The 27,937-nt window shown below is 44.9% G+C and overlaps 1 protein-coding gene across 5 annotated transcripts in view; it reads left to right on the top strand.

Annotated features, from left to right (window-relative positions):
* CCDC158 (coiled-coil domain containing 158) overlaps positions 1-27,937 on the top strand; it is a 64,370-nt gene that overhangs the window by 21,218 nt on the left and 15,215 nt on the right. For all 5 annotated transcript variants that reach the window (XM_084855404.1, XM_084855401.1, XM_084855403.1 and 2 more), the window contains exons 8-18: positions 2,499-2,609; positions 4,585-4,699; positions 8,180-8,299; positions 9,621-9,818; positions 15,321-15,803; positions 16,482-16,671; positions 18,027-18,179; positions 18,632-18,744; positions 19,900-20,058; positions 23,274-23,366; positions 26,428-26,550. In XM_084855404.1, coding sequence (XP_084711530.1) covers positions 2,499-2,609; positions 4,585-4,699; positions 8,180-8,299; positions 9,621-9,818; positions 15,321-15,803; positions 16,482-16,671; positions 18,027-18,179; positions 18,632-18,744; positions 19,900-20,058; positions 23,274-23,366; positions 26,428-26,550 — 1,858 coding nt within the window. The remainder of the gene's footprint in view (positions 1-2,498; positions 2,610-4,584; positions 4,700-8,179; positions 8,300-9,620; positions 9,819-15,320; positions 15,804-16,481; positions 16,672-18,026; positions 18,180-18,631; positions 18,745-19,899; positions 20,059-23,273; positions 23,367-26,427; positions 26,551-27,937) is intronic.

Below are 27,937 nucleotides of genomic sequence, written 5' to 3'. Positions count from 1 at the left end.
ACCTTAAAGCTACAGGTGGCTGTGCTGAGAACCAAGTGCTGTTAGTTTATGCTGGGAATAAATGCTAGGGGGCGCTTGCTGCTGATATGCTGTGGACATGTATTGTATAAAATCCATTGTACCCGATGGCTCTGGGTTCAGAAAAGCTGTCTGATCCAACCATTGGGTACGCCTATGTGCCTTAAGTTACTCAATAAAGTACTCCTTGTAAGTAAACCTAAGGATCTGATTTATCACTGTCTTGGCACTTCTAAATTAAGCGGTCGAAGCCCGCAGCCAGGGCAACACATTTGGTGTGGCAAGCAGGGTGCCAAGAATACTGCTACGTTCAGATTCATTCTCTCTCTTTCTGCTTGTCTTTTGCCTTTGTAACACAAGACAAGTAGAGAGAGAGAATGAATCTGAACATAGTAGTATTCTTGGCATCCAGCTCACCACGCCAAATGTGTCGCCCACACACTTTTTGTTGCCAAAAAGTGTGTGGGCATTTCTATGTAGAGCATTTTTAGTAATGGTTTTCTCCTCTTGTTTACCAGAAATACTCCTTATTTTTATTGAAGTATCCCTCCTCCACTTTTCTGTTAAGTCACAGTTCCTGTTTCCCTGTTCTTCACACAAAAGATTCAGTAGCAACATTTCAACTTCTGTGGAACAGCCAACTAAAAACAGAAATTGTGCAACTGAACAACATATTCAGGTTACCGGTAGAATTATTTCCAGTGGCTCACTTTGTGTTTTGTGGTAACAAAATTCAGCTTTTGAGGCCTCGTGAACTGACCTTTTAAAGCAGAGAATTCCAGAGTCCAGGAACATGGAATTGTTTGCTTTCGCTTTGTTAGAGGCCATGTGTGGGTCAGTCTTCAGCTGTTAGGGAGACTTCCACAATGGTTTCTGTCCCCCCACCGCCCAGGGCAAGGCAGAGAAGACATGACTAGGCTTCTGACGTAGTTCCAGCAGTCTTGGCTCCTCCCTTCCAGTTGGTTCCCTGCCTTCACCCAGGACAGAGCTTGCTCTTCGTCTCTCAGCCTCTAGCATCACTTCTTTATTAACCTACACCTCTTGTATCTAACTCCTCAAACGTCTCCTTCTCTTCTCAAACTCTTTCAATTTTCCCTTATCGTCCTTTAAAAGAACACATCCTACCCCTTCTTTCTTCCCTCACTGCACTCGCCTTGTCTCTGTCCCTGGTGCCAAAGCAGATGTGGGCACTCGGACCAGACTTCAGACTTGTAGGATTGACTTTCGTTTTTTACTAGAACCACAAGATCTACCAACTGGAGCCTGGTGCAGAAGGCATGTGCTTAGAATGAAAGGATTCTGAGCTCAAGAACTGGTTTTGAGTAGAGTATCAAAACTGAATGGAATTCACAGTCCTTCCACACAAAAAGACTCTCCTAGTTACCACAAGCTTTCTTAATTTCAATAATATAGTGTAGGGCAGGGTGGTGGAATGTATTTATTTTATTTACAATTATTTTTAGGCCACCTTTTGTTGCTGCTGTTGTTAAATCATGGTGTGCTGGAAATCCTTGCTGACCTAATGCAAATCACCCAAAGATCTACTAGTACATCCAGATCTGCCTTCTGTCCAACCTGTTCTATATTACACCAGTAACGGTACTTCAAAATTAGATACATAAATTGGGAAACATACAATTCCTGGGACACGTTTTGAAAAAGGTTTCTCATGGTTAATTTGTCAAGGAAGGAAATCCATTGACTTTTGGAATTCCTACTTGTTAAAATCCCATCTAGTTCCTCAGATTGGAGAGACAGGATTATTCCCGTTCTTTGCCCATCTCACCACACATGCTCACTACCCATATCCACTCCCCCCATCAAAGAAATTGGCTTCATCTGGGGGCAGTGGCCAGTTTAGCCAATGGGGCTATAGGTTCCTCCCACCCCCACCCCCCATAGCAACAGCCTCAGTGATGAATGGAATGGCGAGGATGTAGGGGTGACTGGGCAGTTCTCTGGGCAGTTAACAATAACAATTAAAATTATAAAGATTAAGCGAAAAAGCAAAGCAAAATAAAACAACCATAATGTACATTAAACAAAAAAATAAAAACCAGTAGCAAAACATTTAATACAGCAGAGCTAAAGGCACTAAAAGGTCTTCAGTTCAATACATCTGGGAGAATAAAAAGGCCTTCAGTGCTGAAAAGACCGTAACATGGGCAACAGGTGAGCCTCTCTCAGGAGACGTACTTCAGAGCCTTCCTTTTCACCCTAATGTACAGCAGCCGTTCACTTCTATGAGACGAAGTAAGGAGTGGCATTTGCGGACAACACTGGGGTGGGTGGGAGCTAAGCCTGTCCTCTGGGGTTCCCAGCCATTAAGCCTTCCCCTAGCTGCATAGCCTCGCCCTCCCACCGATCCCAAGGTCTGTTTTTTTGGTCCCGCCGGAGCGTGACCAAATGTTCAGGACCGGCTGTGTACGAGTAGATTGCTAATGTCTTTCTATTATCTCTCTGTCTCTTGTTTGTAACAGTATTGAGAGGCTAATCAGTGAACATGAACAGGAATTAGAAATATTGAGTGAAAAAGCGAATGCTGCCTGCAGCCATGCGAGCAATATCCAAAGCCAGCTGGAAATCATTCAGTACGTGTCCCCATCATACTGTTCTGCAAGTACATCTCTGCATGTATTCTAAAGCAAATGCCCTCTGCTAGATGCACACACTCTGGTTGATTGTATCAATAGAGGGCTTTGATTTCTTTCTAGATTTGTCTTGGGATTCATTAAATTTTGGGAGTTCGAATTCTGGGATGGGAAAAAGAAGGTGGGCATGGCTCCCCTCTTGCCTTCCCAGTGAAAACTAAGAAAAGGGAAAGATGCTCCAGTGACACATTAAGAATTCATAGTAGGCCATGGCTGGAACAATCCCAGGCTACTGGATTAGGCGTTGTCTCCCCCATTCCTAGATAAGTGGTGCAGATTTGAACATTTTTGCATATGCTTACCCCATGCAAAGCTGGCACCTCAAAATCTGTTACTGGCTCCAAAACAACAGAGGCTTACACATAGGAATTCAAAATATTTTCCAGCACTGTAACATTCAAAGTATTTTCCAGCACTGCAATAAATTTATATGATTTATTGCAGTAAATCTGTTTTATTTATTCCATTTCTGGCTCACCCATCTCAAGGTCTTCAGGCAGGTTACAATTTAAAAATGGCTGGCATATTTATAGCCCACATGCTTCATTAAGTAAAGACAATGATCACCATTCTTTGAGTGAGCTTAGAACAGAGGTGCACAGGCTGCTCTTTGTGTGTCCTGCTGAGCTTCCACGTGCCCCATCCGGTTTCCCCGGCAGCTCAGATGATCAGCTGAGCTGTGGGGGAAAAGCTGCTGTTTTGGTGCTGTTATTAGTAATGCTGGAATGATCCCAGTTGGGGTCATGGGGTGGGGAGGCCTCCCACTGCGACTCTGATGGGCTTGCTGGGGAGTGGAGAAGAGGTTTGAGCCTCCCTGAGTGATCCTGAAGCAGCCTTTCCCCTGTGCGCACCTGCACGTGTGTATGTGGGTGGGTTGGCACGTGCTCCCTTGGCTCCACTGCCAATACGAGATGCAGCCCTTGGGCCGAAAAAGTTGATACCTCTGGCTTAGAATGTAAAAAGGTTCCTGGTCTATCTAATTCAACATTCTCTTTCCAACAGTTGCCAGCCCAATTCCTCTGGGAGGCCTGCAAGCAGGGCATGAAGAGAACTGCTGTCCCCTATTGTTCGTCTGCAGTGTCAGAGGCAGATGGCCTTGGACCACGGAACTTCCATTTAGGTTTCATAGCCGATAGCAGATAGCCATTGCCCTCCATAAATTCTAATCCCTTTAAAAAGCCATCTAAACTAGAAGCCATCACTGCATCAAGTGGCAGTGATTTCTATAACTTAGGTCGCAATCCTATCCAGATAGGTGGCTGCCTCCGAACTTGGAGGCGACCGCCTATCCAATGCAGGGCAGGAGAAGCACGGAGGGGATCGTTCCCCGATTGTGGCTGTCTAGCCACAGGGTGGAACGGGGGAGGAGGCTGCTGTACGACACATTGGATGTGTCATACAGGCATTTCTGCACTCTCAACCCCAGACACGCCCCCAGACACACCCCTTTTTGGCTGCTCCGCGCTCCTCTTGCAAGCACGGAGGACAGGGCTGTTCCGCGCTGCCTCCAAGGCAGCGCAGAAGTAGGGGGAGGTCAGTTCCCGGAAAACAAGATATCCTATGGCCGTCTAGCTGCTATCTAGTGGCCATAGGGTTGCTCCCTTAAGGTGCAATCCTATGCATGTTGAGACAAAAAAAAAAGTCCTACAACTCCCAGCATTCCCTAGCCAGCCATGCTGCCTGGGGAGTGCTGGGAGTTGTAGGACTTTTTTTCTGTCTAAATGTGTAAGGATTGTGCCCTTACTGATGTGTTGTTTAGACAATTGTCATCATTCCGCTTGCTGTATATCTTTATGACTGAGCTATTAATCCATGTATGTGTGTGTGTGTGTGTGTGTGTGTATATATATATCTCAAACTTTCATTTCAGTTTCAGGCTGTTTATTTTCCCTCTTCCTTCTATTTTATTCTTTAGAGAACAAGCAAGAAACCAGAATTCATTGTACATGCGCCAGATCAGTCAGCTGGAAAGCACAGTATCTCAGCTGCGTTCCGAGCTTCGAGAGTCAAGGAGGATGTCTCAGGACAAGGTGAGTGCAAAAAGGATATTGGTAATATCTGCAGTTAAAATGGGTGTATGTGCTTTGTGATAATAAATGCAAGGCATTAAGTATTTTGAGGCAGAGAAATAAAAACCAGGAGTTAGCAACCCAGTATCAGTAAAATGAAAGGCATCACATAGCAACAGTGTAGTATTCGAGGACCTCTTTATCACCTGTGTAGAAGATGCTGTAATGCAGCTTCCCCCAACCAGGCACCCTCCAGGTGAGTTGGACTACAACTCCCATCATTCTTGACCTTTGAGCCATGCTGGCTGGGGCTGATGTGAGTTGTAGTCCAAAACATCTGAAGGGGGCCTGGTTGGGGAAGGATGATGTAATGTTTCTCCTTTTCATGCTGGTCCATATGGTTGAAGTCCCAAGTAGGGATGTTGGAGAAATCCACAACGGAATCAAATGAGCTTGGATTTCTATGAATCCCACCTGTGGATTCCACAGCAGACCGGCTTTTCCTGAGTCACCCAGATTCCACGGACTTGCAGAATGTTTTTGTTTACTTTCCAGAGAGTTACACAAATTTAGTCATAGAAAAAGACATAACATTATAAAAACACCGGCCAAAAATGCGTAATTCCCCCATAGGCTAAAGCATGAAAATGCACTTTTTGTGGGGATTTGCACATTTGGGGGGGGGGGGTTGCACAAGGGCAAATTTGCACAAGTGGAAAATTGGGAAAAAAACAATTCCATCAATGAGCAGATAACAGAACAAAAGGCACCTGACAATCAGACACACAGATGAAATGGATTTTACAAGATCTCTACATCTTAGTCCCAAGGTAGGAATCCACAATGTGGCTCTGTCCGATACAAGTGCTGCTCCAGCTCCCAGGAGGGGTGAAGATGGAATGGGAGGCAGCCACAAGGTTGGATTTTCCCCAAAGACCTCCGGTTTATGATGTTACCAGAGCAATGTGGGAAGGGGATGCATTGCTGCAGTTTCCCCATCATTGAGGTAATATCTGAGGGCATCCTTAGCTCCACGTTTAAAGCTACAGTGTTAAATGTACACTCTAGAATGAAATATGCTGTTCTCATGTGCCCTTTCTCTTCATACCTGAATTTATTTCTGCCATGTCATTCCCCCAAATCAAGCTATATATCTCCCTTCCCCAACCTGATGCCTTCAGGGATGATAGGAATTGTAGTCAAACACATCTGGAGGGCACCAGGTTGGGGAAGGCTGCCTACTTTGAGAAGTGTTTATTTCCTGGCTGTCCTGGAAGGGATGGTTCTTTTCATCTGTAGAATGGAATTTGCTCAGGCCAACAGAGAATGTGATCCCTTCTTTCTCTCTGCTCCCTGGGAAAGGTTACACTTCAGTGTTCTTAAAATTAGAGGTACTCACTCATACATTGTCATTTGATTTCTAGTCCCAACATCTGCTTAGTATTCAAAGCACTCGGTGCTTGGGCGGTTTCTCCATCTTCTGAGGGAGAGTTGGCTCATATCATAGCATAATGGAAACTCTCTGTTATAGATAACTCCCAAGAAATCAAATAACAAGTAGATTGCTGATCAATATGACATAGTAGCGGATATCCACAGAGATTTTTGAAAGCAATGCAGCAAGTGCTTTATTGAATTCCACTTGCCTTTCATTGACTGTTTCATGCACTAAACTTGCATGGATTGTGGGTGCAGAGTGCTAGGCATGCCTCCTCTTGCACAAGCACCATCCAAATGAATGGGAGTTGCTCAAGAGCAACAGTGATGTTGTGCTGAAGGTGGGCTCAACTTCAGATTGTGCCATGTTTCACATCTTGCCCCATGGGAAGCAGAGCATATGCAGTTAAAGAGTCTTACTAGCCCAGTCCACATGCAGCTGGACAAGCATCAGGCGCCATGTTTGCTGCAACCATGCAAACTGTTAATAGGACTGCTTTATTGTCCTGCCTGCTCAGATGATGTGATTTGTATCTAGTTCTTCTTCCCCAGAAATGTGTGCAGCAAAAAAAATGCAAGCAAGCAATCCAAATTCTTTGCCAAGAAAAATAGGATTCTGCAACCAGTATAAATGTTTTTATAAGCCAAACAGTATAAACCAAAAAAGTCTCACTTTTCATAAGTTGTCAGTTTTAACTATTTCATGTAATTTTGATTTTGTTTGCCATTGGGAGGACCAAGCAGCTATGCAAGAACCTGAAACGCTGCCCTCAAGCTCTGTAAATCTCCAGCCAGACACCCTCCCTTTAGGTTTTTGACAGGGCTGGCCCAAGACATTTTGCTGCCTGAGGCAAAGAACAAGATGCCCCCCCCCCCTTCCATGTACAAAAGCTGACTGAACTCGCAGATGAATCTGTCTTGAATGTTGATGGCAGGACAGTGTCTTTCTTAGTGGAGGCGGAGCAGTTCACATGGCTCATAGTTCTCTCCTCCAACAAATTGCTGCTGCCTCCCAGCTAAGGATGGATGAAAGCCCCTTACCTGGTCCCGCAGCTTGCTTCGCGGTGGGGGGGAGGCTCTCCATTTCTCCCCCCAAAGTTCTTGGTGGGGGGGAGGCGCCCCGCCCCTCCCGGCCAAAATTCAGGCCGGGGGGGAGGCGCCCCATCCCTCACCGCCGAAATTCAGGCCGGGGGGGAGCGCCCCGTCTCCCCGGCCGCGAAATAAAAAAAGTAAATTGAAAAAAAAAACGTGATAGGCTACGTAACGATTTACGTAGCCTATCACGGCTAGATTTTCAAAGTCAGCCGTGATAGGCTACATAAATCTTTACATAGCCTATCATGGCTGACTTTGGAAAAAAAAAAAACGCGTACGCAAATGGCGGCGCCCATGGGTGCTGCCATTTGCATTCCTTATTTGGGCACGGGTAGCGTACGCGTTTTCCCCCCCCCCCAAAGTCAGCCGTGATAGGCTACGTAAAGATTTACGTAGCCTATCACGGCTGACTTTGAAAATCTAGCCGTGATAGGCTACGTAAATCGTTACGTAGCCTATCACGTTTTTTGTTTTTACTTTACGGGGAAATGGTGGCGGCGGCAGCCGGTCGGAAGACCAGCCACCGCCGAACCGCCGCTGAACCGCCGCCGGGACCCGCTGTCGAGAGGGACATTCGACAGAGGTAAGTCCCATCCCGGGGGGTTGGCGGAGAATTTCCCCACCAATTTCGGTGGGCCGAATGCGTTGGCATTCGGCCTCCCGGAGATTCATGGAGAAATTCTCCGCCATCCCTACCCCAGCATCTGCCACCTGAGGCTACTGCCTCACTCTGACTAACATTAGGGATGGCCCTGGTTTCTGACATTCCAGCAGGCACGTTTCACACACTCTCAAATGTGTCCTCAAAGCTATGGGCTAGAAAGTTGCATGTTTAAACAAAAAGAAAGCTGTAAGATGCTCAGGAAGCTAAGTTCTGTGCCCAGTACCACAGCTCCTGCAGCATACACACTGCTCTGCTTTTCCAAGCTGCTGTAGGACCGTTTGTGTGTGGCTGTCTTTGTGTCTTAGATAGAAGATTTGGAGAAACAGTTGCATCTGGCTCACTCCGAGATGGCCGAGGCGCAAAGCGAAAGGGATCAGTACAGCCAGGAATCTGGAAACTTAGACGATCAAGTTCAGCAGTTGGTGGTAGGAACCTGAGACAGAAACACCTCTGTAAAAATGGGTTTTGTAAGTTACTGTATTAACAATCTAGCTAAATCGATCAAATTCCATTTGTTGGTGAGGAATTGGGGAACATCGGAGCCACTAATGGTTAATGGATTAAACCAGCTTTAATCTTCTGGATGAGTAAACCTCCACTATTTTAGTAAGTGAAAAGTACATCAATGCTAATCAGAAAAGTTTTTGGGAAAGTTAGGCCATTTGCACAGAATATTTAAAAAGCACAAAATGGTTCAGAGGGAGGTCTTTAGTAGTATACAAAATAAAGCCGGGGCATAGTCCATTAGATGTTCATTGACTATCAACACAACAGAGTGCTTCCGCCCACAGTGTGGAGTCTACATGAATTTTGAGCTTCATTTAGGACAGAAATAACTTCATTATGCTTTGAGGACATTTTTTTCCTTGTAGATAATGAAGTCTACAAACTGAAGCAGAAGTTCAGTTTGCTGCATGGGATGGCAAGATGAAAGAGAAGCATGGGGGAGAGAGGAGCTTTCTTTCCTTTTCTCCTTACACCTTCTTTCTGCTGAAAACCCCCCTCCTTTGCCCAACTTTGAATTTTCATACACTGGAGGTAAAGGAGCTGGAAAGAGCTGTTTTCAGTGAAAAAACAGTACAAAGGTTAAGAAGAAGCTTGCTCCCTCCCCGTTCCCCCCTCTCATCTTCAGTTTACCTGTAGCCTCAGAGGCTGCATTTTGCAGGGTGGGGAAACCCTCTGGGGAAAAAAACTTCAAAAGCTTTATTTAATTTTTATTTATTTTATTTCATCAATTTATAAGCCACTTGACTATATCTAAAAAAGCCTCTTGAAGCTGTTTAAGATACAAAATGTCCACAGTTAAAATATTTAAAAACAGAGAATGCAAAACACCTGGGTTAAAAACATTGAAAACAAAAACAAAGCAAGAAAACACACTCTCAATTAAAGCATTTAAAATCAGAGAACTAAAAGTCAATAAACTTTTATATTTATAAAAATATAAATGCAATAATAAAAATAAACTGGGCAGCACAATCAGTAAAGGAATGTGTTGGTGAAAAGATAGGTCTTTAACTGCTGCATAAAACAGGGCACTGTTGGCATCTCCTGCATACCATGGGAGACGACATTCCACAAAGTGGGTGCCACCTCAGAGTTGCACCAGAGTGCCACCTATGCCTGTTTCCTTGTTGCTGCCAAATGGCAATCTGCAGGTTGAGGTCCAACCAACAAGTTCTTCAGTGACCTTAGTGACTGAACAGGTCTATATGTTTGATGCTTCAGGGACGTATTGCCTTGCAGAGTGAACTGCATAAGAAAGATATGGAGCTTAATTTGGAAAAAGAGCAGAATAAGCGGCTCTGGGATCGGGACACGGGCAGCAGCATCACCATTGACCATTTGCGAAGAGAACTGGACAACAAGAACATGGAACTGCAGCGCATGGATTCTGTTGTGAAATCTATGAAGATGGAGTCTCAGGGACAAATGGAACGTCAGGTCAGTTTTTGTGTTTTGGGGTGGTAGGGGAAAAAGGGCAACAAAAATGATCAAGGGCTGGAGCAACTCCACTATGGAGAAAGGTTACAATGTCTGGCACTGTTTAGCTTAGGAAAACAAGGCAAGTGAGGGGAGACGTGATAGAGGTGTACAAAATTTATGCATGGTCTGGAGAAAGTCAATAGGGAGACATTTCTCTCTCTCTCTCTCTCTCTCTCTCTCTCTCTCATAATACTAGAACCCGATGGAGGCATCCCCATGAAGTTGATTGGTGGGCAATTCAGGGCAGATAAAAAGGGACAGCACATAGTTAAAACTATGGAACTCACTTCCACAAGATGTAGTAATGGCCACCAATTTGGATGGCTTTCAAAGGAGATTGGATGAATTCACAGCTATCAATGGCTACTAGCCCTGATGGCTATATGCTAGCTCCAGTGTCAGATACAGCATGCCTATGTATACCAGTTGCTAAATTGCACTCATGTCCTGCTTGTGGGCTTCCCATGGGTATCTGTCTGACCACTAGAGGAACAGAATGACGGACTAGATTGGCTTTTGGTCTGATCCAGTGGGGCTTATATTAGTGTCAATGGCAGGCTTTCTCTCCTCCCTTTTCTGGCATATGCCCTGGTTCAGAGGTTCTTTCAAAATATGTTACCAGTATGTAGGCAACTCTGGGCTACCTGATTAACCGCACATATTTAAAGGCCTCCCAAAACCAGATACCATCGTAGAGCAAGCATAATACTTAACTCGCGATACAGGTGATACAAAATTCTATTTTTAAGAAACATTTTCTCAGGCAAGATTTGTCTTTTTGTCTTTTTACTACAAAAGTATTTGTATAACAGTACTAAATACAAAAGCTCATGCATGTCTAAATTCAAACATATGAAACATTCAACATCGTTCTAAGCAGAGTCAAGTACAATTGCTAGTTCTCAGTCATAATCACTATCAAGTTTACCAGGCTGATTTTACAGGCAATGTGTCAGGGAAGCTGATCCAAGAGGATAGCTTCCCCTGTTGCATGTTCTGTGTGTCTTTTATATACTTTTTGAATGCTAAAAAATATGTTCAAGCTATTTTTACTACTATTTATGTTACTTATCTAAGAATTCCAAAGATGCACTTTTACCTGAGATCTTCATATTTCTAAATAAGCTTATTGAATTACTACGCTTCTTATCAAGATAAATGAGCATCACAACATACTTATACAAACATTTTAGCCTTCCTTGACATGTTACTGGTATGTTTGTAACACAACAATATTTCCTTGATATTTATCCTGTCTTGTGAGCTTGTTTTCTTATTTCATATCTGTTGTATTTATGATCTGGGATTAGCGTTCTGGTTACTTCTCTGATGACCCACCTGGCCTTGTTATGTAGTTAATTGTTTTATAGTACCCTCTTTAACAATGCTAAGTAGAAGACATAACTATAAATTTAACATTGGCACATCCTTATCTGGATTCCTTTCTTATTAGTAAAGGGTGCTAAGTATCGATCTGCAATGGCCTGACACTGCTCTTTCTTATCTGGCAAACCTCAGAGATGAGACACCTTTATTACTCTTGGGTCAGGAGGCCAAGCTTTTTCGCATTAGCCATTGGAATCTCATTTATAATTCCAGAATTCTCTTGGAGGCATTTGATTATAGAATTTTCTAATTGGCCAGCAGGGGTTACATGATGCAAATAAGAGAGATATGCCTGATCTGCCACAACTTCCATGTTTAAAACCAAAGCTGTGACAGTGGGATCAAGAGCCCTGGGAGCTCTGTTCGGGGACAGGGGTTGACTCAAAGCAGACAACTGGATAGGTACTGAGAAGTGCTGTGGAGGTAGAAAGCAAAGAGAACCTGTGGCTTGTTGTTGTTGTTGTTCAGTCATTCAGTCGTGTCCGACTCTTCGTGACCCCATGGACCATAGCACGCCAGGCCTTCCTGTCCTGCGCTCTCTCCCGGAGCGTGCTCAAGTTCATATTCATTGCATCCGTGATGCTATCTAGCCATCTCATCCTCTGCCGTCCCCTTCTCCTTTTGCCTTCAGTCTTTCCCAGCATCAGGGTCTTTTCCAGGGAGTTTTCTCTTCGCATTAGGTGGCCAAAATATTGGAGCTTCAGCTTCATTATCTGTCCTTCCAATGAGCAGTCAGGGTTGATTTCCTTTAGGATGGACTGATTTGACCTCCTTGCAGTCCAGGGGACTCGTAAGAGTCTTCTCCAGCACCACAGTTCGAAAGCATCAATTCTTCGGCGCTCAGCCTTCCTTATAGTCCAGCTCTCACAGCCATACATTACTACTGGGAAAACCATAGCTTTGATTAGACGGACCTTTGTTGGCAAGGTGATGTCTCTGCTTCTTACTATGCTGTCTAGGTTTGCCATAGCTTTCCTCCCAAGGAGCAAGCGTCTTTTAATTTCATGGCTACAGTCACCGTCTGTGGTGATCTTGGAGCCCAAGAAAGTAAAATCTGTCACTGCTTCCATTTCTTCCCCTTCTGTATGCCAGGAAGTGATAGGGCCAGATGCCATGATCTTAGTTTTTTTAATGTTGAGTTTCAAACCAGCTTTTGCACTCTCCTCTTTCACCCTCAACAAGAGGCTCTTGAGATCCTCTTCGCTTTCTGCCATTAGGGTGGTATCGTCTGCATATCGGAGGTTGTTGATAATTCTCCCGGCAATCTTAATTCCGACCTGTGATTCATCCAACCCGGCATTTCTCATGATGTACTCTGCATATAAGTTAAATAAGCAGGGTGACAATATGCAGCCTTGTCGTACTCCTTTCCCAATTTTGAACCAATCGGTTGTTCCATGTCTGGTTCTTACTGTTGCTTCTTGACCCTCGTACAGGTTTCTCAGCAGACAGGTAAGGTGGTCTGGTACTCCCATCACTTTAAGAATTTGCCACAGTTTGTTGTGATCCACACAATCAAAGGCTTTAGCGTAGTCAATGAAGCAGAAATAGACGTTTTTCTGGAATTCTCTTGCTTTCTCCATGATGCAGCGAATGTTGGCGATTTGATCTCTAGTTCCTCTGCCTCTTCTAAACCCAGCTTGTACTTCCGGTAGTTCTCGGTTCGCATACTGCTGAAGCCTAGCTTGTAGGATTTTGAGCATCACCTTGCTGGCATGTGAAATGAGCGCAATTGTGCGGTAGTTTGAACACTCTTTGGCGTTGCCCTTCTTTGGAATTGGAATGTAAACTGACCTTTTCCAGTCTTGTGGCCACTGTTGAGTGTTCCAGATTTGTTGGCATATTGAATGCAGCACTTTAACAGCATCATCTTTTAGGATTTTAAATAGCTCAGCTGGAATACTGTCATCTCCGCTAGCTTTGTTGTTACTAATGCTTCCTAATGCCCACTTGACTTCACTCTCTAGGATGTCCGGCTCAAGTTCAGTGACCGCACTATCATGGCTATCAGGGACATTCAGATCTTTCCTGTATAGTTCTTCTGTGTATTCTTGCCACCTCTTCTTAATCTCATCTGCTTCTGTTAGGTCCCTGCCTTCTTTGTCCTTTATCATGCCCGTCTTTGCACAAAACGTTCCCTTGAGATCTCCAATTTTCTTGAAGAGATCTCTAGTCTTTCCCATTCTGTTGTTTTCCTCGATTTCTTTGCATTGTTCATTTAAGAAGGCCTTCTTGTCTCTCCTTGCTATTCTCTGGAACTCTGCATTCAGTTGGGTATATCTTCCCCTTTCTCCCTTGCTTTTCGCTTCCCTTCTTTCCTCAGCTACTTGTAAAGCCTCATCAGACAGCCCCTTGGCTTTCTTGCATTTCTTTTTCTTTGGGACGGATTTCGTTGCTGCCTCCTGAACAATGTTACGGACCTCCGTCCATAGTTCCTCAGGCACTCTGTCTATCAGGTCTAATCCCTGAAATCTATTCCTCACCTCCACTGTATATTCATCAGGGATATGATTTAGGTCATACCTGAACGGTTTAGTGGTTTTCCCGACGTTCTTCAATTTAAGCCGAAATTTTGCAAGAAGCAGCTCATGATCTGAGCCACAGTCAGCTCCAGGTCTTGTTTTGACTGACTGTATGGAGCTTCTCCATCTTTGGCTGCAAAGGACATAATCAATCTGATTTCGATATTGACCATCTGGTGACGTCCATGTGTAGAGTCGCCTCTTGTGCTGTTGGAAAAGAGTGTTTGCTATGATCAGCATGTTCTCTTGGCAAAACTCTATTAGCTTTTGTCCTGCTTCATTTTGTACACCAAGGCCATGCCTGCCTGTTATCCCGGTGATTTCTTGACTTCCTACTTTAGCATTCCAATCCCCTATGATGAAGAGGACATCTTTTTTTGGTGTTAGTTCTAGAAGGTGTTGTAGGTCTTCATAGAACCGATCAACCTCAGCTTCTTCGGCCTCAGTGGTTGGGGCATAGACTTGAATTACTGTGATGTTGAATGGTTTGCCTTGGATTCGTACTGAGATCATTCTATCATTTTTAAGATTGTACCCCAGTACTGCTTTTCCCACCCTTTTGTTGACTATGAGCGCTACTCCATTTCTTCTAAGGGATTCTTGCCCACAATAGTAGATATGATGGTCACCTGAATTAAATTCGCCCATGCCTGTCCATTTTAGTTCGCTGATTCCCAAGATGTCGATGTTCAATCTTGCCATCTCATGTTTGACCACCTCCAGCTTACCTTGATTCATTGATCTGACATTCCAGGTTCCTAAACAATATTGTTCTTTACAGCATCGGATTTTCTTTTCACCACCAGACACATCCACAGCTGAGTGTCCTTTCGGGTTTGGCCCAGCCGCTTCACTCTTTCTGGCGCTACTTGGAAATACCCTCTGCTCTTCCCCAGTAGCATATTGGACACCTTCCGACCTGAGGGGCTCATCTTCCGGCGTCATCTCTTTTAGCCTTGTGATACGTTCCATGGGGTTTTCTTGGCAAGAATACTGGAGTGGGTTGCCATTTCCTTCTCCAGTGGACCACATTTTGTCAGAACTCTCTGCCATGACCTGTCCGTCTTGGGTGGCCCTGCACGGCATAGCTTATGGCTTCACTGAGTTACGCAAGCCCCTTCACCACAACAAGGCAGTGATCCATGAAGGGGGAACCTGTGGCTGGCTGCACCCAACTAGCAGGATTGCAAGAGTTTAAATGAGGTCTTGGTCCAGGATCTTGTTTTGCCACAGAGGACCAGGAAAGGCTACTAGACATGCATAACTTGCCATGCAAGTTGTGTAAGGGATGAGCTGGCTAGGTATAAGATAACAACAACAACGGGCAGTGAGAGTGGCTAGGAAGTCCAGCAAATTCCTAGTTGCCCAGGTGAAGGGTTAATTGGAGGATAAAAGCATCAAGCCCACCCCTCTGATCTGAGGCTCTTGGAAAGGGGGGATGAATACTGACTTGGCCCCACATGCTCCCCAGCTCAAAATAGCCCCTGCTTAAATATGTAGCAACCTCCCTGATAGGGTAAAAGCAGTTGGCAGATAACATTCTTTTTTTCAGATGTCTGCAATTAGAGAGAAGAATGAAAGCATAGAGAAGGTGGCCTCCATGACTGCCCAGCAAGAGTCGACCAGAGACATGCTTCGTAAAGTTGTCGAAGAGCTGACGGAAAAGAAGATATGCTTAGAGGCCAGTGAGAAGCAAGTGGCTGAGCTGACGTCATGCTTGCAAGAGAAGGAAAGAGTGATTGAGTCAACCAACGAGGAAATCCAGAAGCTCCGTGGGCGGGTGGATGGCAAATTGCAGGAACTCCAGCAACTGAAGAGTGAAGGCGATCACCTGCGGAGCGTGCAGTCAGAGTGCGAATCCCTGAAGCTACAGCTGATGGAGAAAGAGAAGGTGATTGACATCCTACGGAAGCAAATCGAGAACATGACACAGATTGTAGGCCAGCACAGCCGAACAGCTGGCGCAATGGAGATGGAAAAATCTCAGCTTTTGAAAGAAGTCAGTGACAAGAAACTGGAGCTCCAAGAACTGAAGGTGTGTATATTCCACTGTGTCCAGGGGTAGGAACCATGAATCATTTAAAAAGAAAAACGCTTTGCTTTTGGTCATAGATTCTTAGGGTCAGGGGGAAAAGATCAGAAGAGCAATATTTTAATCTGTAAGGTGTCACGGAACTTAAATCAGGGACTTTTGCAGCCAGGGCAAGGCATCTTACGTTCTGCACCACTGTGGCAGATTTCCAGGAGGAGCTGCACTTGGACAGATGGCCAGAGGAACTACTAGCTCAGCAGCTGCCAGGTGATGCAAGGAGACAATGGGGTACCACCTGGCCCTACAAAGACTCTAACTCTGAGCTATCTCCTTAGTCCTGAGCAACCTGTCATCTGGGCAAAGGATATGCTGTCATCACACTGCCCTTAAAGCAGTCTGTCTTTTCCCATTCTGTTCTCATGCCTGGAAATAGCCAGTCACCTGTGGCAAGTAAGAACTGCTTTCCAGGTGACCAGGTATGGGGATGTTTTGCAGACTTTGGGCAGAGTGGTGTGTGTTTTTTCCATTTAGGCCACAAATGCCTTAACATGGCTATGCAGTGGCAGGTGGGCTATTGAAATGGTTTGTGGGCTAGTAAATTTTTGCAAGACTACCTCGTTTCTTTCTGCAGTAAAATATTGCAACCAAGGAGCATAAGTGAAAATGACCCATTTTATCTAGATTTTGCAGGACAAGAAAGACAGCCAGATTCGTGAATTGGAGGCCAGCCTGAGTGAGCTGGAACTGGAGAGGGTGAAACTGATGAACACAAGCTCCGAAAGGCTCCGAGCACTGAAAGAGATGAAACTGGAAAGAGAAGAGCTCATGACCGAAATAAAAACCAGTCACATTGAGCTCACTACACTTGCAGGTACGGAGTGTCAGATTAGATATTCATTGGCTTCATCTTTCTGTTGGTCTTCACTCTTCAGCCACTTTGTATGGTCTTACTCTTCCATATCATCTTCTCTTTTTTCTCTATATCAGCCTGCCCAACCCGGAGTCCTCCAGATGTTTTGGACTACAACTCCCATCAGTTCCAGCCAGCATGGCCAATGGTTATGGTATTATGGGAGCTGTAGTCCAAAGTATCTGGAGGGCAGCAGGTTGGGGGGGGGGCTGCGCTATATGTTTCTCTTTGGGACCTTTGCTGTATGTACTGGGCCCAATTCAAGGTGCTGGCTACTACCTATAAAGCCCTAAAAGGTTTGGGGCCAGGACCTTTGAAGGACCACTTACCTACCTGTCAGTGGCAGTTGCCCACCTGCTGGTGGCACCTGTGTTCCGTCATCAAGGGAGGCATGTTTGGTGGCAGGGCTGGCATCAAGGGTAGGCATGGTTGGCACTCCAGCAGGGGTGCAATCACAAGATTGCCCCTCCTCTTCCCCATTGCAACCTCCTTGTTCACCTGCCTCTTACTCTGGCCCAGGCAATGATGGTGGTGAGAAGGAGGAGGAGTAGATGCCACAGCCCCAGTGGTCCAAGGATATAGAAGCAATTCTTGAGAGACAGATTTTTCTGTGGGGTGCTCCTGCAGATCTTTCAGAAGCCTCTGCCAGCTTCCTTTTGCAGGGGCAACTGGGAAGCTGGGGCCAATGTGCCCAGGGCAACCAAGAGACTGTCAGCTGTGCTGAGTCCAGGTCTTCACATATTTGCCTCTAAACAAAGTCTTCATATGAAGCTGTCTTATGCTGAGACAGATCATTGGTTCATCTATCACTGGCTTTTCAAAGTCTCTGGAGAGCGCACACCTTGTTTTTGTTGGAGTTGCAACAGTATGTGGGTTGTGTGTATATGCTTAAATACATGTTTGCATATATTGCAAGCTAGCAGGACGTTTCTGTGGTTAGCTGAACATTCCATCTATTTAGTTTGTTCTGACAGTTTATGTATGAGTTAAGTTGATGTCTGCTAGCTAGGGGCTTATCTTTTCCCTCTCTGTTAAAAGATTGTTGTGTTCATCTTTGAACACCAGTGAATCTTTTCTGTGGCCTGCTTCATGCCCCAAATGTCTATGCCAAGCCCTGTCTCTCTCCTTGCCTCCTACCTGTCTGCCCTGCCTTACACCTGATACTGCCCTGCCTCATCTCTCCATCTCTAAACTTTAAATATGGCTCCATCCCCAACTGGTCCTTGCAATAAGTGTATCGATTTCATGTTAATTTCATTCACGTGCATTCAGCAATACATGACGTGTGACTTCATTCTGACTCTGGTACTTTGCAGAGGAATCTGAAGCTCTAAAAACTGATTACCGAGAGAAAAGTGAAGAGATGGAAGCTACCATGAGCAAACTGAAAGTACAACTGAAGTCCGCTCAAATTGAACTGGAGCAAACCAGGGCCACTTTAAAAACTATGGAGGGGTCCGATGGCCATGGTAATTGTGGAAGTGTTATTTTTTTGTAGAATTTTTTTTCTTTTAGAAAGGGTGGAATTTGTAAACCTGTTTATTTCTTCATTTGATGTTTTGAACTCTCCCTTTCTCCCAGGAAAGCTGGGAATTATAGTTCTGGGGTAGGGTGGGTGGGATTTTTAATAGCAAATTATTCCCAGGATTCTTTGGGGGAAAGCCACTACGGTTTAACGGTTATTAAATTATGATAGATATGTAGTATAGGAGGGCTTATTTACCAAGGGGACCCAGCAGTGGAACTTATTCTGGGCCTATGAGTCAATTCCAGTATTTAGCTTCCATGCTGAATAAGCTTAAATCTATATTCTACACTACCTTTCCATACTGGCAGCCTGATACGCACGTACAAATCTTAAATTAAACTCTGTTGTCCAAGCAAGATGCCACTAACACATTGAAAATCCTCTCTTTTATAGCAATGAAAGTTGCAATGGGGATGCAGAAGCAAATCACAGCCAAACGAGGACAAATAGATGCTTTGCAGAGCAAGATTAAGTTCTTGGAGGAAGCAATGAACAATGCAACTAAGGTCAAAACTGCTAAAATACTTAACTTAGACAGTAGAATGCCCAGGCTAAATTCTAACACTTCAAGGTCATACTAGAAAGAGGGTTATTGGTATAAATATGTAATGCACCAGTTATATGTTGCACTAGCATAGATTCTTCTTGAGAAGAATCACTTACTCAGCTCATGTTGATGGTTATGTTTCTTAAACCTTCCTTTCATAAATCCCTCTGAAGAATATGTAGAGTGGGCCCTTATATTTATTAAAAGAGCCCTCAAATTACTGTCCTCTCCAAGCTAGTATAGCAGCATTTGCTAAGACAGTGGGCTAGTTCGGACATAACGCAAACTGATGCAGCCACTAAAAGGAATTTGGAAGCTTTCACTTCTGTTCGAGACTAATCACACCTTACTGAGTTATCCAAACCCAGACAAAAGTGGTTAATCTTTACTATGGTTAGTGGAAAGAAGTGAACTTCAAATCATAGTTTAATGAAGCTGGCTTGTTTTTACTAACCATAGTTAAGATTCACCACAATTTAAGGTTTGGACGTGACGCTAAAGTGTGGTTAATCTAAAACAAGTGGAAGCTTCTGATCTCCTATTCATAGTCACACCAGAGAAGGCAAGGGGGCGGGGGGAGTGCACACGCTTGAGGCTTGCTATGGCTCATTGTGGTTTAGCATTACATGTGAACCAGGTCAGAATGACCATGCTACATGGATTGTGTGTAATGCATTTAAGTATAGAAAGGAGAGGAGACGGGTCAAGCAGATAGGTACCTTGAAACAGGACAGCTTGTCAATGTTAACCATGATTTTTACAGGGAAATCAGCAAATTCCAAAATCATATATTTGAATTTTGATGTTTTTAAACCTGTATTTCCCTGTGTAAATTTGATGAATCAAATGCTGCATTAAAACCAATTATCATGCCCAATTACAATATTTAACCTACCAAACTACTACACAGTCACTAAATACAGAACAATTTCCATGTATTATCTCATGGAAATGCAGTCATTGCCCAAGTGTTCACGATCTGACCAAATTTCATCAAATTATTTTGAGAAGTTCAGATTTTGAAATCACAATCCAATGCTGTATTTGCCTTTTGTTTAATTTCTTTGGAGATTTCGTATAGCTTTGTTTTATTCTTTCCACTTTTTCCATGTAGGAGAAGCATTATCTGAAAGAGGAGAGGCATAAGTTAAGCCAGGAACTTAGCTGTGTGGCTTCTTTAAACAACAAAATGGCAGGAGAGCTGGAGATTCTAAAGTCACAGGACAAACGCTTGAAAGAAAAACTTGCTACCATGGAGGCAGCTCTGGATAAGGTACATTTCTTCAGTCCACTCCTCCCTCCCTCCCTCCCTCCCTCCCTCCCAGTATTAGCCCTACCATTAGGCAAAGGGCAGATTTGTGGAGGTAGTAAAGGCAGATCTGCATATAGGGCATTACCCAGCCAATGTTAAGCTCACATTCTCCTAATGAAATCAATGGAACTTAAAACTGATTCACTTTGGATAAATTGTAGCTCAAAAACTTTAAGGAAAATGGTCATTGACAAAATTTAGGGATGGACGAAAGTCCCGTACCTGGTCCCGCAGCTTTTTTCGGGGGGGGGAGGCGCTCCGTTTCTCCCCCCAAAATTCTTGGCGGGTGGGGAGGCGCCCCGTCCCTCCCCGCCGAAATTCTGGCCGGAGGGGAGGCGCCCCATCCCTCCCCGCCGAAATTCTGGCCGGGGGGGGGGGGAGCGCCCCACCTCTCCAGCCACGAAAGAAAAAAGTAAAGTAAAAAAAAAAAAGTGATAGGCTACGTAAATCTTTACGTAGCCTATCACTTTTTTTTTTTTAACTTTACTTGGAAATGGCGGTGGTGGCAGCCGGTCGGAAGACCGGCCGCCGCCACCACCGAACCGCCGTCGGCACCCGCCACCGGGAGGGACATTCGCACGAGGTAAGTCCCATCCCGGGGTGGGTGGAGAATTTCCCCACCAATTTCAGGGGGCCGAATGTGTTGGCATTCAGCCTCCCGGAGATTCGTGGAGAAATTCTCCGACATCCCTAACAAAATTATAGAAGTATACATATTGGCAGCTGCCCTCCTTGCCTAGACGTGACCATTTAAACTCCAGAGAGGCTCACCCACTTCATTGACTTGTATTCTAAACAACCTTGCTAAGATGCTGCATTGAGGATATATTTTACTTCTAAGTAAGGGACAAAAGAGACATGACAGTGGCAGCCACATTTGTTTGTCAGATGTCTGTTCTGTTCACGTATAAAGCAAGGGAGGGTGCCTGCTTTTAATATCAAATGGGGCATGCTTGAGGGCGTGGTGAGTTGAACCCTGCCGTTGGTGCTCCAACTCCATTTTCCCCCAGCTCAGCTGTAATACCAGCAGTGATCTGGGCTAGGAGAAAGATGCTCATGGTGATGGTGTCCTGTTCCTGCTATCACTGCTGTGTGGGGCCCCATCTATATGGCACCACTTTGACCCTCCCCCACCCCCTCGCAACTGCGCAGCAATGTGGCTTCGAATCAGCATGCCCTGCGATACACTTGCAATGTACTGCGTGCTTCCCTAACAGACTCGCTGTGCCTTTTTTTTTTGCTGCTGCTGCTGCTGCTGTACTGAAATGCACAGCTGTGCAGTCCCGTGAGCATAGGGGTGCGACACTTCAGTGGCTGTTTTGTATTTGAGGGGCTCTGCTGTGTCTTTCCATCCCCTTTTAGGTAAAAAGTGGGTGTTTTGTGCTTCTTCATTTCCACACCATCAGTTTGTCAGTTCCCCAGCCTGAGACTCTCGTGATGGATTGCACTGACAAGCATGAGTGGTACGTGCCTACCCAGCGCTCCAAAATGGTGGCTGGAGCAATGTTGTTCCTCCCCCAAGACCTCCCCCCCGGCCCTTGGGTACTGAGTCCAAAAGCAACCGTTGAGAAGGTACGAAGCTGCAAAAATGTGTGAAAGTGTGATTAAATAGATGAAAACCCTTCTCTGTGCCTCTGTCACTGCGCAGCTGCGAAGGGATGGGGGAAGTAAAGAGGCATCACAGAGTGACGCAGGCACTACGTGCACCTACAATACACCCACCGCAAAATGCGAAGTCAGTTTGGGGAAGGAACAGACAGCTCACAAGCCTGGGGAAACCTGTAGCAAACGAAAGACATCGCAGCAAAATTACTCCTTACAACTCTGCATTTTCCGGGTGAAAACCATGGATGGCTGGAAAGTTGCAACTGTGTCATCTATTACAAGGGACCTCAACTCGCACTCGCCCCGGAGTAAAAAGCTGGGTGTAGATGGGCCCTGGCTCAGATTCCCATCCTGTTCAGGAGCTATCCAGTAGGTCAGGGCCTAAGGTGTCCAAGACAACAGGGAAGCTGTCCAGCGAAGGGACACTAAGAGCCAAGCAGGAGAAATTGCTGCATTAGCAACAGCTAAACACAAACGGAGCAGCTTTATACTTGCTCCTGCTGCTCCACCCCTCCATTCCAGGCATGTCACAGAGTCCTGATATGGAATATGTATTGGGTCCAGTTTCCTCTTCTCAAGTAGAGCTCAGGGATGGGAGGTCTTGTCTGTAAGGTAAGTGTTGCGCCTTCACTTCTTGGCTTTTGCTTAGGCATGCTGCTTCCTGGGGATGATCTTGGAGGTTTTGGAGCTGAAGGTTCTGGACCAGTCAGGGTGCATCAGGTCCTGTGGATCTGCAGTTTCCCTAAGTGGGTTATCTCCCTGGGTGGTGGTTGCGGGAGGTTTGTTGTCATCTACTGACATTCCTTGAACCCTGTAATTGTTAGGGTCAGTGACAGGGTCCTCCTCCTCTGAAAAGAAGTTGTGTGGTCCCGATCTGTTCCTGATGAACCATATGGGAAGGTGGTAGGACATGACAAATGGCCTACGGGGAGGTAACAAGCGGACAGTTCAGCTCTCCTTACCAGTGCAACCCTTTCAGTATTAAGAACAGTCCACTGCCACACCTACTGAATAGGATGGTTCGCACATTATGGTAATTCAGGGTTCCTTTGAAACCTGGGGATCATGTAGGAGCGGCGTGTTTGTGTACACTGCCCAATCGCTCCCATTGCAAGTGGGAGCAGCTAAACAAACCACAAACCTTTGATCCATGGTTTGTTTAGCATGATGTGCAAATCCAGACCCCTGGCTTGGTCTGTGGCTTGTTTAGCGTGATGTGTGAATCCAGACCTCTGGCTTGTCTCTCCCCTGATAAGCCAGAGAAATAACCCGACAACAAACCTTGGGAACCCTGGATTATTGTGATGTGCGAACCCAGTCTGTATGTGGATGGAGCCAACATGAGATGTCTAAACAAACATGCTGCTCACATCACATTGAGTCTGGCCCCAGTGTGTTAGCTGCCATAGCCTCAGAGAATCAAATCCCCAAACTGGTCAATGGTTCTCAGGTTTCTCAAAATGTTCTGTCAGGATACTAAGAAATTCTTTATGTGCCTTTAGCATTACTAACACTATGCCAATCAAAGTTCCATCATAAAGATGAATAATCTCTAGTGTCCCCCCACACAGGCATCTATGCAGTTTGCAGAATGTCAGTGCATTATGCAGCGGCAGGAGCAGGAAGTGATGCGCTTCAAGCTTCAACACACTTTGGATGTAAAAGTAAGTTGTCTGCTTCACTGAAGTGCACTGGAAGCTTATCCATGTTCTTTAATATAACTACATTTAATTTTCAAAACAACGCTGTTTTTTTATTGCAGAATATTTATTTATTTCAGAACCCTGCTTGTGGGTTCCTGTTTCCTGCTTGTGAATGCTGGACTAAATGGATCCTTATATGTCCCACCCTCCCCTTTAAATACTCCCACCCCCACCCCGCAAAGTTATTAGGGCTACGAAGCTCCTCCCATATTTAAAAACACACAGTATCTTATGCTTAATCCAAAGATCTACATTAATCCCGAGAGGAAGAGGGTCAAACTAAACCAAACAAAGCAATGATAACTTCAACAGAGGAGCATTGGTGCACATCCTAGGATGCCCTACATCTCCTAATCCTTTTTTATGTTTAGTAGAACCTTGTTTCATATGTATTTATTCTTCCATAGTATCAGCATGCTGTAGTATGTCATGATTATTACATCACTATTACTCTGCTACAGTCATGACAGTAATAATTGTGAGAACCAGCCCTATACCTGCTTATGTCATGATAACCCACCATGGATTAATTAACCTGTGGGGCTCCAAGATGTGTGCCACCCACCATTTTAAATATGCCGACTGCAGCATGGGCACACTGTGGCTTGTCATGTCTCTCAACCCAGAGGCATGGGTTATTTAAGGATTAGACAACCCTTGGATAACCCTAGAACAACCCACATGTAAAAATACTGGAAAATCTACTGTGATCTATCCAACAGCCCAGTAAGATAGAGGATTGTTTCATTTTGCAGCTGGAAAACTGAGGCAGAGGGATAGTGACTGTTCTAGTGGCACCTACTGAGCCCATCGCTGAAACTCGATTTGGATTCAGAGATCTTGGAACACTTTGACCCACTGGTTTTAATGTTCAGAACCTGCATTTCCAGGGCTGTGCATACTCCATTATCACATCACACAACTGCAGAAATTACTATTGGCATAGAAATTAGCATCTCAGCTTTAATTTAGAAAATGATGATGCAATCCTACTTGCAGCAAAATTAACAGCAAAACTCCCATTTCACTAGGGCAGGATTTCAGCCCCATGTTCTAGCCTTTAAGAAAGGTGCAAAGATAGTCTTGAAAATGGGAGAGAAATGGTTAGAATCCAGAGCAGGGTTTCCAGGGGGTGGGGCTTCTGTGCTGTTTTAATTATCCTGTTATTGGTTTTCATAAGAGTAACAATAATAAAAGGGAAAGATAAAAAGCACCATTAAATATATAGGGAGATAATAATATAACATAGACAACAGCAAAGGTACAAGTACAGCAACAGAAATAATAAAGGTTTAGGAGGTAGAAAAAATAGGATTATATAGGAGCATGTGTGAAATTATATGAGGATAAAACATCTGACCAGAAAGACTCAGGGTGCAATCCTATGCATGGCTGGCTGGGGAATGCTGGGAGTTGTAGGATTTTTTTCTGTCCAAACATAGAGTTTCTGTCCAAACATAGAGTTGTAGGACTTTTTTCTGTCCAAACATACATAGGATTACACTCCCAGGAGATTTACCAAGGGATCGACAGGTTGACTGTTAGGCTTTTGCATTTTTCATAGCTCTTTATCCTTCTCCTTCAGTGGCAGAGGGCATCCCGGATCAGGTAATTTAGCATAGTCCTGATCACAGTTCCCTGAAAAATCGAAGGACCTGCTTGATGTCTAAGGACAAACCCCTGGCAACCATTACATGACTATTAGGAGTTTCTCAGCAGATATCACAATGATGACAGTGTTCCCGGTGGAATTAAGGCTTTTAGAGTAACTAAGGTTTCTCTCTGAGTACATTCTGAAATAAATAATACTGTATTGTAATGGAAATAAATTGTTTAGACAAATTCTAGAAGGGTAGCTTTGTTGTTCTGTGTTAGACACAAAAATAGTCTTATGACATCTTAAAGACTAAGGCTGCAGTCCCATACGCACTTAACTGGGAGTAGATCCCACTGAACTTAGTAAGCAGAGACATATTAGATTGCACTGTAACAGATTGATTTCAGCAGAAGCTTTTATAGACTAGAACCTACTCCATTACATGCATGAAAATCATCCTCAGTTAGCAGATGGGTGTAAATACAACAGTGAGGCCTCCAAAAGGCCATGAAAAGTCTGACATTTCTATGCAAACTGAAGGTAAGCGTAGTAACCATTCACATTGGCATTGGTAATAACATAGTCTTCCAAGTTTGCTATAGTGATGTAACACATGGTGGGAAGAAAAAACTCTGGTCTTGACTGAGTCCTAAACAAATAGAATCAAACATGCTAATGCAGTCTAGTTGAGCAATTTCACAATGGAGGCTTTGTTCAGGTAAGCAGCAGTGTATCCTGTGAGATAGAAATGTTCTCCTGCTGCTTTATGAATGTCACCATTTTTAATGTTAGCTTTCTGTTCATTTATTCTTTCTTAAGGCTAACCATGTTTGTCCTACATAGACAGAAGGTAATGGCATGTATCACATTGCAGGATGAGGAGCTGAATGTGCATTTGCTGACATGATTGATGTTACTAGCTCTCGTCTTGTAATAGTGCCTCCTGCGTGAGCTAAATCACACATTATAATAAACACACCTTTAAATAAACATGCTTAAACAGGCCACTTTTATTCTGAAGAAAATGCAGCCACAGGGTCCAGATCCAAAACATGCTTCCAAAACCAATTGGGGCTGCACTGTTTTCCTTCAGAAATTCCCCTCCAGCCCTGGTTGCTATTTGTCCCTGAAAGTGTAGTTTGCAGTAAGTAACATCTTCAGGGACATATAGCACTGGAGGGGTGGGAGGCATGTAGTTTGCCCCAACGCTGGCACCCGAGTTTGTTGGAGGACCTAGGTCCTACATTTATGTCTATATTAAGTGGCCCATCATTAATACTATTTGAAATTAGGGAGCTGTCTGAATTTAGGGAGCTGTCTGAAAATGAGGACAGGCCTAGCATGTCTCCCACTGTCTTCCATTCTGGATTCTTTCCTCTGAAAACACATTTCATTTTGCCTACTCCCAAGTTCCTTCTTCCACAGGAGTTGCAGGGCCCAGGATATACACTGGGATCCTCTATGGTGAAGCAGCGCCATTCAGCCTTGCCTCACTCCCACCCATCCAGCGCTCCATCATCCCAAGCCTTTGCAGGCCACATCACTCTCGTAAGTAGATGCTTTGGAACACAAAACATCACTGCAAGGCTGTTGTCGGGTTCAGCCGCAGACAATGTTCACAAATGAACTTTAATAAAATACTCATGTAGGTTAGGAAACATCCCTCCTCTATGAAGGTAAAAAATTTGTAGCTATTTAGTTGTTCATCTATCTAAGTCAAAACTCTTAGAAAAATATTTGAATTCCTGTCACTGCGTCGGTAGCATCTTTTTTATATAAAGGTACATCATTGCTTGTACAGAAAAAGCAGTAGGAGTATTTCAAGTGATTATATCAATAAGCAAAGGAATACCTTAGGCCACCCTTCTCCAAGCGGGCACCCTCCAGATGTGTTGGACTACAACCCCCAGCCAACTGGCTGGGGCATGCTGGGGGTTGTAGCCCAACACATCTGGAGGGCGCCCGCTTGGGATAGCTGCGTTAGGCTGCAATCCTGGGCAATTTACCAGGGAGTAAGTATCATTGAACACAGTGACTACATTTGGACAATTGTCCATGGCTACATAAACCATGGACAGTTTCATAAGCCAGGGATGAGCACCATGGCTGTGCAGCGTTCACTCCCCTCCCCTCCTCCTATCATGTGCTGGTAGGGATGGCGGAGAATTCCACCACGGACTCCAGTGAGGCCGTATTCCATGGCAGAACAGATCACTCACCTCCGCCTCCCCGCGGGATCCATCCGGGTTGGATCCCGGTCCACATCGAACCTGCGGAGCTCCGCAGGGCTGGAGAAAGTCGATACGGCCGGCAGCCATTGCTGTGGCCTCTCTCTGTGTAAGTCAGTCCCCCGGACGCAAATGGCTGCATTTAGGCTAATCGACCAGCTTTACGGCCGCAAATGGCGCCCACTACGCCTTTTGCATCCGGGGGACTGACTTACACAGAGATACGGCACGGCAATGGCTGCCAGCTGTATTGACTTTCTCCAGCCCTGCAGAGCTGGTGGCTGGCTCCGCAGGGATTCAAAGCAGAGCCGGCCTGGACGGATTCCAGGGGGGAGGAATGGATCACCGTTCCGGGGGGAGAAACAGATTGCCTCCCTCCCCCCAGACCCCCAGCGGACTGGAGGTAAGGGATTTCGTACATCCCTATGTGCTGGCTTTGGTGCAAAGATCCTAGCTTGCATTAAGCCAGGGTTTCCCATTACATCCATACTTGGGAACTCCAGTGATGAGTATCATCCCAGCTGCTATGGTCTTCTGCAAACCAGTGGATCAGATTCTGGTTTGTAGCATGGTGGAGTTCTCACAAGGCATTTATTGTGTGCTCATGATTCCCTTCTCATGGCTGTTTACAGGTTCTTTAGACGATGTTGTGACCCTCAGTTTTGCTTCTGTTTTTAAAGAGCACTTTTGGCAAGTTTTTTTAGAGC

The sequence above is a fragment of the Heloderma suspectum genome, chromosome 5 (genome assembly GCF_057233095.1).
Source record: "Heloderma suspectum isolate Gila_16-S chromosome 5, 16-S_ref, whole genome shotgun sequence".
Lineage (NCBI taxonomy): Eukaryota > Metazoa > Chordata > Lepidosauria > Squamata > Helodermatidae > Heloderma > Heloderma suspectum.
This window is presented reverse-complemented; position numbering and strand designations above follow the sequence as displayed.